At 44.6% G+C, this 10,424-nt stretch overlaps 1 protein-coding gene across 1 annotated transcript; it reads left to right on the plus strand.

The window, feature by feature from the left end:
• Window positions 1-3,900: 3,900 nt before the first annotated feature.
• On the plus strand, window positions 3,901-10,424 carry LOC121935004 (TLC domain-containing protein 5-like). Its single transcript, XM_042475986.1, has 3 exons — window positions 3,901-3,972; window positions 7,154-7,353; window positions 9,279-10,424. The coding sequence occupies exons 2-3, from the start codon at window positions 7,155-7,157 to the stop codon at window positions 9,815-9,817; spliced, it is 738 nt and encodes a 245-aa protein (XP_042331920.1). The 5' UTR covers window positions 3,901-3,972; window position 7,154; the 3' UTR covers window positions 9,818-10,424.

Here is a 10,424-nt window from a genome sequence, read left to right on the forward strand (position 1 = left end):
ATAGATAGATAGATAGATAGATAGATAGATAGATAGATAGATAGATAGATAGATAGATAGGCAAACTGTGGACAATTCTTGGGGGTGCCAAGTGGACAAGCAATGGATTCTTGTTTCAATAGTGGAAAGTTTTCTTCCATGACAGTGAAAGGCAACAGGCTAGTTTAGGTGGATGGGGGACTGGAAAGGTTGTCCTCGAGACAGAAGGCTGGCCACTAGGCTCAGGACAAATGGTAGCAAGACTACCATTGTTGCCCCTTTCCCCAGCATCTGCTAGACAATCGTACCACTCTGCCTAATAGTAAGATAAGGGGTGCATCAGCACTGCAAAAATAATGCAGTCTGACACCGCTTTAACCTCCATGGCTCCATGCTATGGATGTTTAAGCCTTCTCTGTCTGGTGCCACAAAAACCCCTCAAATCCCAGAATTCCATAGCATTGAGCCATGGTAGTGGCATGTGAAATGGCATTATTTCTGCAGTGCAGATGCAGCCTAGTTCTGGTCTACAGAGGGACAGGATGAAGGAGATATCAATCCTGCATTACAAGAGACTCACTGTTCAGGTGTACTCAGTCCCCCTGAGCCCAACAGTCTTTACTCCTGAGTGAGTGTGCTTTAATAATTGCATTTATTTGTTTTGGTTTGTTTTTGTTTGTTCATGTATTTATTAATAAATGTACATCCTGCTTTTCAAGAAAAAAATTGGTTCAGGGTGTTTGCAGTCCCACAATTCTTCAAATCCCAGAATCCTCCAAGCCAGTATAGACATAGGCTGATGATCAAGCTATCTTGTGGTTTAGGTTAGAAGTAAGAATTCGCTGGTTCCATCTCCACTGCAGAATTAATGAATTTGATACTGCTTGAACTGCCATGACCCAAAGCCATGGAATTCTAGGATTTGTAGTTCTGTGAGTGATGTAGCCTTCTCTGTTAGAGAGCTCTGATGCCACAACAAACTACAAATCCCAGGCTTTTGTAGGGTGGAGTCAAGGCAGTTCAAGCAACGTCAAACTGCATTATTTCTGCAGTGCAGATGCAGCCTTTGTCCTACTCCTGAGGCTGCAGATTCCTTAAACAGCTTCAGTTTGTGAGTGAATAAATGTTCTATTTAAAAACAAATATCAAAAATTAAAACTCCATCCTTTTTTTAAAAGAAAAAAACAATAACCTCCTAACATCCCAGAGAGAGTACTGAGCTAGAATTCTGCATGTGTGTGTTGTATGCCTTCAAGTCTATTCCAACTTATGGTGACCCTATGATGAACCTATCATGGTGGGGTTATTGTTTTGGCATGATAGGTTCCAAGGAGATTTGCCATTATCTTCCCTTGAGGCTGAGAGCATGTGACTTGCCCAAAATTGCCAAGCAGGTTTGATGGCGGAGCAGGAATCGAACCCTGATCTCCAGAGCCGTAGTCCAACACTCAAACCACCATACCATGTTGGCTCTAATGGTTTTCCTTTCCCCCCCAATTTATAGAGAGATGCTGGGTTTTGTTTTGTTTTCCAACTTTTATAGAGAGATGCTGTTTTTCATGCAAGGGACCATTCAAAGATGAGATCCTTTCCCTTGCATCTCTCAATTGAAGTGGTATAGTCCATTCTACCAGTTATGGACTGTACCACCTCGTTTCATTCCAGGCACAGAATGGGGCTCAGGAATGTCCCTGGACTGGGGAAGGAGAGAACTGGAAGATTCACACAGCCACCTCCCAACAACCGCCAGGAGCAATTTCCCTATCGCTCAGACTTTGCTTGCTTGCTTCCATGTATAGAACAAGGATGTGCCAATTATCATAATTTATTTGCGTCGTCTGGGAGGGCCACTGGTGATGGCAAAGCTACGCGTGCCTGGACTCTCTGCTTCAGGAGGTAATAATCAAGCCTGACTCACCATATGATAATGGCTTACTATTCCGGATAAGGGAGGTTTTGAAGTTTACGATGCATATTTATCAAATGAGGGAACCAGCCTATTAGTACCATGCATCATCGACGCAGCACTTCCAGAGGTCAAGGGAACCCAAATTTTATTCACGCAACAGCATGGCTGTGGCCACTTATCCAGCCACAAGGGCCTTCCTTCCTTCAGTCATCCCAGATCCTCTTCCTCAAATAGATGGCCACAAGCTGCATAGGAATGCAAGAAGAAGCCTTTTGCAAAGTCAAGACTCTTTCTCCGTTTAGGTCAGACAGTTTCCCATGCTAATCTAATCTATAGATCTGAAAGCAGAAGAAAGGACTGACTTTTTTCCATTTTATTGTTTCCTCGAAACCTTTTCTTTTTGGAAAAACTGGGAGGAAAACATGGTTTTCCTTTTAGAACATTGAATGGCATGTTTAGGACCAGGTGCTCACCAATATACAGGCCCAATGATGTTTGAGGAAGACTTTTATGTAAGACTACATACAATGTCTCATATCACTGCAATTCCAGATTTCGGTTTCCTTTTCTCCGTTCTTTTGATGGGAAAGACAGCTTTATCTCTACTCGGCACAATGGAGAACTAGCGGAGAGGAAATAATTTTCTCTCTTTTACTACTGTTGCTTTCTTTGGTTTTTCTTGTAGGTTATTATCCTGCTCCTGAAAATGGCAAAACCAAAGAGATTCTATATAGTTCAGAACCTTTTAGCTGTAAATAAGTAACACATTTGTGTGTGTGTGTGTATTAAAAGGAAGTTCATTTTGTACTTATATTCTGAATAAATTGTACTTTTAATATGCCAAATATAATTTTATACCAAACCAGGTTATATATCATGTGTGTTATTAAAGTAACCAAATGACATTCCACATGTAAAGGGTGCTAATACTGCATTTCCCCCTCTAAAATGTTACCCACCCCCACCATGGCTTCAACATTTCCAGAAACTTTATATCTCTGATTTAGTCTGACTGACAATATCTCCCCAAGGTTCCAGGCGAGTTTTTTTCCTACAACCCAATACTCAGAGCTTGGAGGAGTTATTGTGTTTGTACTACAACCTGTGGCAGCTAGTGACTTTCGTGTCAATGGTACAGTGGAGGTGAATAATCTGGACTTTGCAGGCACTATGTGAGGTGCCACATAGGTTTGGATAATGTCTTTAAAGTTCAGACTATAACCCAGAATGGATTCACTACCCCATTGATATGGAACCACCAACCACCATGGACTACAACTTGCAGAATCCCCAGCCACCACTAGCTGGGAGGTTCTCCCAAAAAGTAACATTTCCAAGGTGTGTTTATGCCTTTACCTGGAGATATATCAGGGACTGAACATGGAACCTTGTACATGCAAAGCATGTGCTCCACCACTGATCGGTACAGTCGGCCCTCCGGATCTACGGATTCCTTATCCATGGATTCAAACATCCACAGCTTGAAAATATTTGAAAATTATTCAGTTCCAAAAAAAAGCAAACCTTGTTTTGGCCATTTTATATAAGGGGTACTATTTTACTATGCCATTGTCCTTAATGGGACTTGAACATCCATGGATTTTGGCACCCACAGGGGGACCTGGAACCAAACCCCAGCAGATACCAAGGGCCCACTGTACTTCATCCTAGGAAATCCTCAAAGTCTCTGAGCTTCCCCTAAAATAGCCATTAGGTGCCCATGCCACAAATAAATATAATAAATAAATATAATAAATAAATAAATAATGAGTGACCACAGCAGGTGATGCCAGCCCTAGATGCCAGTGGAGTTACCCAAGAAGGTTCTCTTCCTCCTCTTTTTCCCTTTCCTCTTCCTCCTCGGGCCTCCATCCCTCGGTTGCCAAGGCAAGGTGCCACCAAGGCAAGCGCTGCCATCTCTCCTCCTGGCCAGCAGGTGACCCTAAGCCGGGCTCTTCTCCGCCTTGGCACCGCGTGGGTGCCCAGGGAGCTTTGAAAAGGTGACGAGGAGGGTGGGCATCGAGAGAGAAACGCCTCCCGGCCGAGAGAAAGCCGGGCCACCCGTGCCACTCGCCTGGGGCCAGGTAACCTCTCCAAAAGGCGCGCGCGGAGCTCTCCAAAAGAGAAACCTCTCCAAATCCGTGCGCTTTGCTGGGAGGCAAGGGGACCCTTCGGGTGGCAGGGGCTGACGGGGCAATGCCAAGGAGCAAGGCTGGGCCTCTTCGGGGGTGGCAAAGAGAGGGTCCAGGATGGGGGGTGGAGGTGCCAGGGGGAGCTTTGGGTGGAGAGGGAAAGGAGGAGGGCCCCCTTTTGGAAGGCGATGGCTCCAAGCGCACCTCTTCTCCGTCTTCTTCTTCTCGCTGTGCGCGCTTGCGACTTATGGCGGCCCCTAAGGCGCACCATCTCTCCTGGGTTTTTCTTGGCCAGGTTGGCTCATACCTTGGCCATCCTCTGAGGCTGAGAGAGTGGACCTGGTGGCTTTCCACGGAGCAGAGCCCAAGGTGCCTGCTTCTAGCTGTCTCTGCGTTAAGGGCTTTGTAAGGCCAAAGAGCCATCCATCAGCAGTATTTGCAAGACATCCACAGCTGGCCCTCCAGTCTTCCTTCCTCTTCATCAGAGGATCTGGGGAAGGAAGGGGTTTTGGGGTTGTGGTGGGCCTTCAGTTCCTTCTCAGTTTATGGAGACCCTACTATGGAGTTTTCTTGGCAATGTTCCTTCAGAGCGGGTTTGCCCTTGCCATCCTTAGAGGATGAGAGAGAGTGTGACTTGCCCAAGGTCACCCTAGAGCAGTGATGCCCAAACTTGAGCCTTCTGGGTGTTTTGGACTTCAATTCCCAGAATCCCCAGCCAATCTTGACCAACCAACAGTCAGGAATTCTATGTGGAGAGATCTTGTAGCACCTGTGAGACTCGCCAAAAGAAAGGAGTTGGCCGCATGAGCTTTCACAGACTTCTGAGTTGCATAGATGCTTAATGCATCTGAGGAAGTAGACCATACTCTAAGAAAGCTCCTGCTGCCAATTTCTTTCTTTCAGGAAGTCTCAAAGGTGCTACAAGATCTCTCTACATACTGATTCTACACACCAACACAGCTATATCTTTGAATTCAGGAATTCGGGGAGCTGAAGCCCAAAATATCTGGAGGAGCAAAGTTTGGGCCCACTGACCTAGAGGTTTCCATGGCCGAGCTGGGATTCAAACCCTGGCCTCCAGAGTCAAAGTTCAATGCTCAAACCATTATGCCAGCCTGGCTCTCACATCTCCTCCACCTTAAGAGAGAAACTGGGCATCATTCCAGGAGGTTTAAATTCCCTCTGCCCACTCTCATTTTAGTTTGTCTGCCAAAAGGGTTCAGCCTGAGTGCAAGGGTGCTTATAAGCACATGCAAAGTGTACAGAAGCAGCATGGTTGAGCATGGGACTCTGGAGACCTGGGTTCGAATCCCAGCTGAACCATGGAAACCCACTGGGTGACCATGGGCATGTTACATTCTCTCAGCCTCAGAGGAAGGTAATGCCAACCCCCTCTGAAAAAATCTTGCCAAGAAAACACCATGACTGAGGGTCCCCATAAATGAGAAATGACTTGAAGGCACACAACAACCAAGAGAAAACATTGCACCAAAAAGGTAACTTCATACTTGAACAATACATTTCATTGGAAGTCTCTCCTTGTGATTCTCTAATTGTTGTCCTGGCATGCCTTCAAATCAGTTCTAACTTACAATAACCCCTTGTTGTTAACTGCTATCAAGTCAGCCTCAACTTATGGCAACCCTATGAATGAGAGACTTTAAAACTACTCTATTGTAAACAGCCCTGCTCAGTGCAGTAACATTCAAAATCCACAGGATTTGAGCTGAGGTGCCTGTATGCATCAGGTGGCCAGTTACCAGAAATGGAAATCTCAAAGGCAGAGGATAATAAAAATCATGTTGAACCATTATTGCTGCTAATGGACACTCAGATGCTGTTATAGTGCTCTCTTGTGAGTAGGATCCCAAAAAAGGAGATCCTCCAAATTGGCTAGAAAGATTCTACTTTAGGGTTCAAACCAACCATACATGCCCTCCTCCTAAATGAGGTAGGGGCTAAATCAGGTTTTTTGGGGTCCCCATTTGGCTCTCTGAGCTTTCTCAGTAAGCCATATCCCCTTTTACATGATGATGTCAGAAGTAGGTAGGTTTTTAAAGCTTTTGTACAGGGTTTGTTTGTTTTTGGCCTAAGAACAGCTTTCTGTGGGCATAGTTATTTTCAGGAAGAGTCTTATTCCAATGTATGTCCCAGCCCTTTTGCTTTTCATTGCACCCACCAGGATCTTCTCTGAAAATGATTTTCCATTCAGTTTTAAAGAGGTTCCTCTTTAAAATGCTTCTTTGTTCTTCTACAGATCCCAGCATTTGCTGATTTGTTGTTTTTGTTGTGTAGCTTCAAGAACTCCAACTTATGGTGAACCTATCATAGGGTTTCCTTGGCATGATGTCTTCAGAGGCTTGTGATTGCCTTTCTCTGAGGCTGAGAGTGTGTGACTTGCCCAAAGTTGCCCAGTGAGTTTCCAGGGATAAAGCAGGATTCAATCCTTGGCCTCCCAGACTCCTAGTCAAACCAGGCCTCAGACTACAGACTAGACCTCACTCTTCAAACTTTCTTGTTATGTGCCATCAAGTCAACAATTTATGGTTATTCTCTCCTAGAGTTTCTGCTCCTAGAGTTTCCTTGGCCAGATTTATTCTGAGAGAGCTTGCCATTGCCTTCCTCCAAGGCTGAGAGAGTGTGATTTACAACCCAAGGGGTTTGCATGGCTGAGCAGGAGAACAAACCCTGGTGTCCTGTCTTGGAGGCCAACCAGGGACAAAGTATCAAGCAAAGTCAGTCAGAGAGGAGACATTTGTGGCTACTGGGGAGTGGCACTGTCTTTCTCAAACACTGGCAGTTCCCTTGTCCTTCTTTTTCCCTGTCTGTGACATAATCTGAACCTAGGTCCTGGGAACAAAGCATAGCACCCTGTCCTTCTGCTTCACTGTCTGTGTCAGAGTTTGAACTTGGTACCTGGAAATGAGGTATGACACCTGGTTTCCCAGAGCCCTAGTCTGACACTCAGACCACTGTACCACTGGCTTGTATGTGTTGATACTTCCTACTTATTTCTGATCTACCCAATGGTGCCCATTTTGGCGACATGGTATTTGGTGGCATGTATGCAGTATGGTGGTTGCTTGCAAAACTTTGGAGGATTTAACTCTTTACTTCTCTATCCCATTCACAGCATGGCAGCCAGCATGGTTCTCCGAGTTGCCTTCAGTCTGATCGGCTGGCTCTCCCTCTACACGTGGTCTTACCATCGACACAAGGATCGCACCTGCGAGTGGAGCTGCCGACTGGTCACTCTAACTCATGGGGTCCTTGCCACTTGCCTCTCTGGCTACATTGGCTTCATAGATGGCCCTTGGCCAATGTCTTATCCAGGTATGCTATAACTGTCTTCCACCTTGGGATAAATATTGCTTCCAAATGCATATGTGCAGTAGCAAAGACTTTTGTATGTATTGTGTGCCATGCAGACAATGTCTTTGTTCATACCTCTGCTAATGGATTTGAATTTGTGAATATAATTCAGTTCAGCAATTTTTCATTCTAGTCTTCCTTTGTAATTTCCTTGTTCAAGGACTGCAGCCTGTAAATCCCTTACTGCATGTCGAGGAAAGTTGAAATGTTCTGAAACTGGTTTTGGGGTATTGCCATTTTTAATGTCAGATTTGTGTCCGTCAGTCGTTTTGCATGGAGACTGTCTTGTTTGTCCAATGTATAGAGGGGCATTGCTGGCATAGGATGGCATATATCCCATTGGAGAAAGAGCAAGCAAATGTACCTCTGATTTTGTGAGTGCTGTTATTGGCCCCTGTAATATTGCTTCTAGAGTAGATGTGGGGACAGAGTTGGCATCTGAGTTAGTGGCAAGGTCTTGTCCATGTATTATACCACCCATGTTATGAATCCTGTTGTAAATGAGTAGTTGTTTAGGCCAATAAAGGCCTGCCTGTCAGAGTTTGTAAGAGGTGTGTTATTCTCCAGAATTGCTTGTAGCTTATTGGTGATGTGTTTGGGTGGTCTTAGCTGGGAACTGTAGGTGACTGGGATGTTCTATCATTTTGCGTTTTTGGTCTGTCTTGTAATATATGATTCCTGGGTAAGGATCATGCTTTGTCAGTTTTTTTCTTCAGCTCCTTAGTTGGGTACTGTAGTTTGAGCCTGTTGTAAATCCAAGATCACTACTGCACGTAAAGCAAAAGGAATCTTCTCAGAGAGAGTGTTGAACCATGGGAAACTGACTTTTGAAAAGGAAATTTAATGCTTTCACACATCAACACTAACTGACCCCTATAAAGAACTGAAAGACCAATATCACATCAATGCAGCCCTTTGAAAATTTAGGGCAAGTGTCATGATTTGCATCTTTCTGGAATCCTGTTACATTCCAGCACACTTCAAAATTGTGTAAATATGCTTTATACCTGAGTATTTATTGTCACTCTAGACTGCATCTGAAAAAGTGGGTTTATAACAACAAAAGCCCATGTGAAAATAAAAACCTGTTAGTGTTAAAGATTCTGCCACATTTCTTTTTCTTTCTTTTTCCCATCTCCCTTCCTTCCTACTTTTTATGCTGCAAGAGATTAACACGGCTGCTTCTTTGAAAACAGTTTGATTGTTTTTAGCCTTTTAAAATTCATTTTATTGTGTCTGTTGTTGTGTGTCTTACAAGTCAATTCCGACTTATGACGACACTAAAGCAAACATATCTGTTTTGGACAAGATTTGTTCGGACAGGGTTTTGCCTTTACCTTTGCCTTTGCCTTTCCCTGAGGCTGAGAATATGATTTGCCAATGGTCGCCCACTGGATTTCCATGGCCAAGCAGGGACTCAAACCCTGGTCTACAGAGTCTAGTCCAAAGCTCAAACCACTACATCAAGTTAGTTCATTGCTTTAAACAAATGGTGTGAATTTTATAATATGCCACTCTGAGATCAAAATATTTTAATTAATAAATAAATATTTTTGTGATGTATATTCATTTGACCCCTGCCATGCCAATGAAAAAGAAACAATTCTGAAATGTAAACAAAGTGTAAATTTTTTATCAAGTTGCATGGTTTCTCAGAGTCACCTGCACTTGCCCTTCTGTCATATTAATTTATTCTGGGTAAGATTTTTTGTTAGGTTTTGCAAAGGTTGGAAGCTTCCAAACCATGTTATGACTCTCCATACGATTCTGTTGAGTGTGTGGTTTGGACTCAGGGGTGACACTGATGTCTCCTGTGCAGTATATTGTCTGAACTCCTTGTTGATGGGATGCAAGCAGGTTGACATGACTCTTGTCTCTTCTTTCAGGGTCACCAAACACCACCCTCCAGGTCCATGCGTTGTGCATGAGCTTGGGCTACTTCCTCTTTGACCTAGGTTGGTGTGTCTACTTCCAGGCGGAAGGTGCCTTGATGCTGGCCCATCATACCGTCAGCATTCTGGGAATCACAGTTTCCCTTGCCTTGGGCGAGTCAGCTGCAGAAGTCAATGGAGTCATCTTCGGCAGCGAGATCACCAATCCGCTCCTGCAGGCCCGTTGGTTCCTCCGGGAGATGGGGCTCTATCACACGTTCACAGGAGACGTGGTGGATTTCTTCTTTGTGGTGCTGTTTGCAGGGGTGAGAATTGGGGTCGGGGCTTGGCTGATGTACTGCGTGTTGACCTCCCCCAAACCCAAGTGGTTCATCAAGGCTGGAGGTGTGATCATGTATGCCGTTTCTTGGGTTTTTATGGTTAGCATCTGCCGATTTGCCCGGCGAAAAAGCATAAAGAAGTACCATGCTTGGAGGAGTTGGTGGAACAAAGAAATGAACTTGAATGCCAATGGATACCTGAAAGACCACTGACCCTAACCCAAGCTGAGTCCATCTTCATGAGTTGGCAGTGAAAGTTACCCAGGGCTTGTCCCATGAGACTGCGTTTGAGCGAGGAACCATATTGGAATGAAGGGCAGGTTATGCAGGGGTTAGATTGTTGGACTTTAAGTGGAGAGACCCAGGTTCAAATCTATGCTCAGTTGTGAGCTCATAATGAGCTAGCCATGTTCACGCAGTCTAACCTACCTCACAGGGTTGTTGTGGGGATAAAATGAGATAATTCCCACCCTGCTCTCTTTGGAAGAAGTGTGGGACACAAATATGATAGGTGGGCAGACCTTACACTGGCAGACTGCCACAGGTTCTGTTTCTGTTTTTAACACCAGGGATGTTTACACTCTGGAAACATTTATGGACAGGTGCCATAAGCAAAGCACTTCCATATGACAAAAGAACTAGTTTACAAAATTAAATGTTCTTGCACTCCCAAGCGTGTGGTTGCACAGAGTTTGCTGTTACCTCCTCCAGCACTGCCATAACCTTAAGAGGAGTTATAAGCAGCACCAGTATGTTTTTAGCGATCCAGTTCACTACCAGTATTCTCTTCCGAAGGTGGAAGTCCGTAATACTTGCAAAG

This window comes from Sceloporus undulatus, chromosome 6 (assembly GCF_019175285.1).
Source record: "Sceloporus undulatus isolate JIND9_A2432 ecotype Alabama chromosome 6, SceUnd_v1.1, whole genome shotgun sequence".
In the NCBI taxonomy this organism is placed as follows: domain Eukaryota; kingdom Metazoa; phylum Chordata; class Lepidosauria; order Squamata; family Phrynosomatidae; genus Sceloporus; species Sceloporus undulatus.

What these genes read in the sequence shown, in the direction of transcription:
- LOC121935004 (XM_042475986.1), top strand. Translation starts at nt 7,155, where the DNA reads ATGGCAGCCAGCATGGTTCTCCGAGTTGCCTTCAGTCTGATCGGCTGG. An exon ending in TTGGCCAATGTCTTATCCAG is followed by an intron (nt 7,354 to 9,278) that starts GTATGCTATAAC and finishes CTCTTCTTTCAG; the next exon opens with GGTCACCAAACACCACCCTC.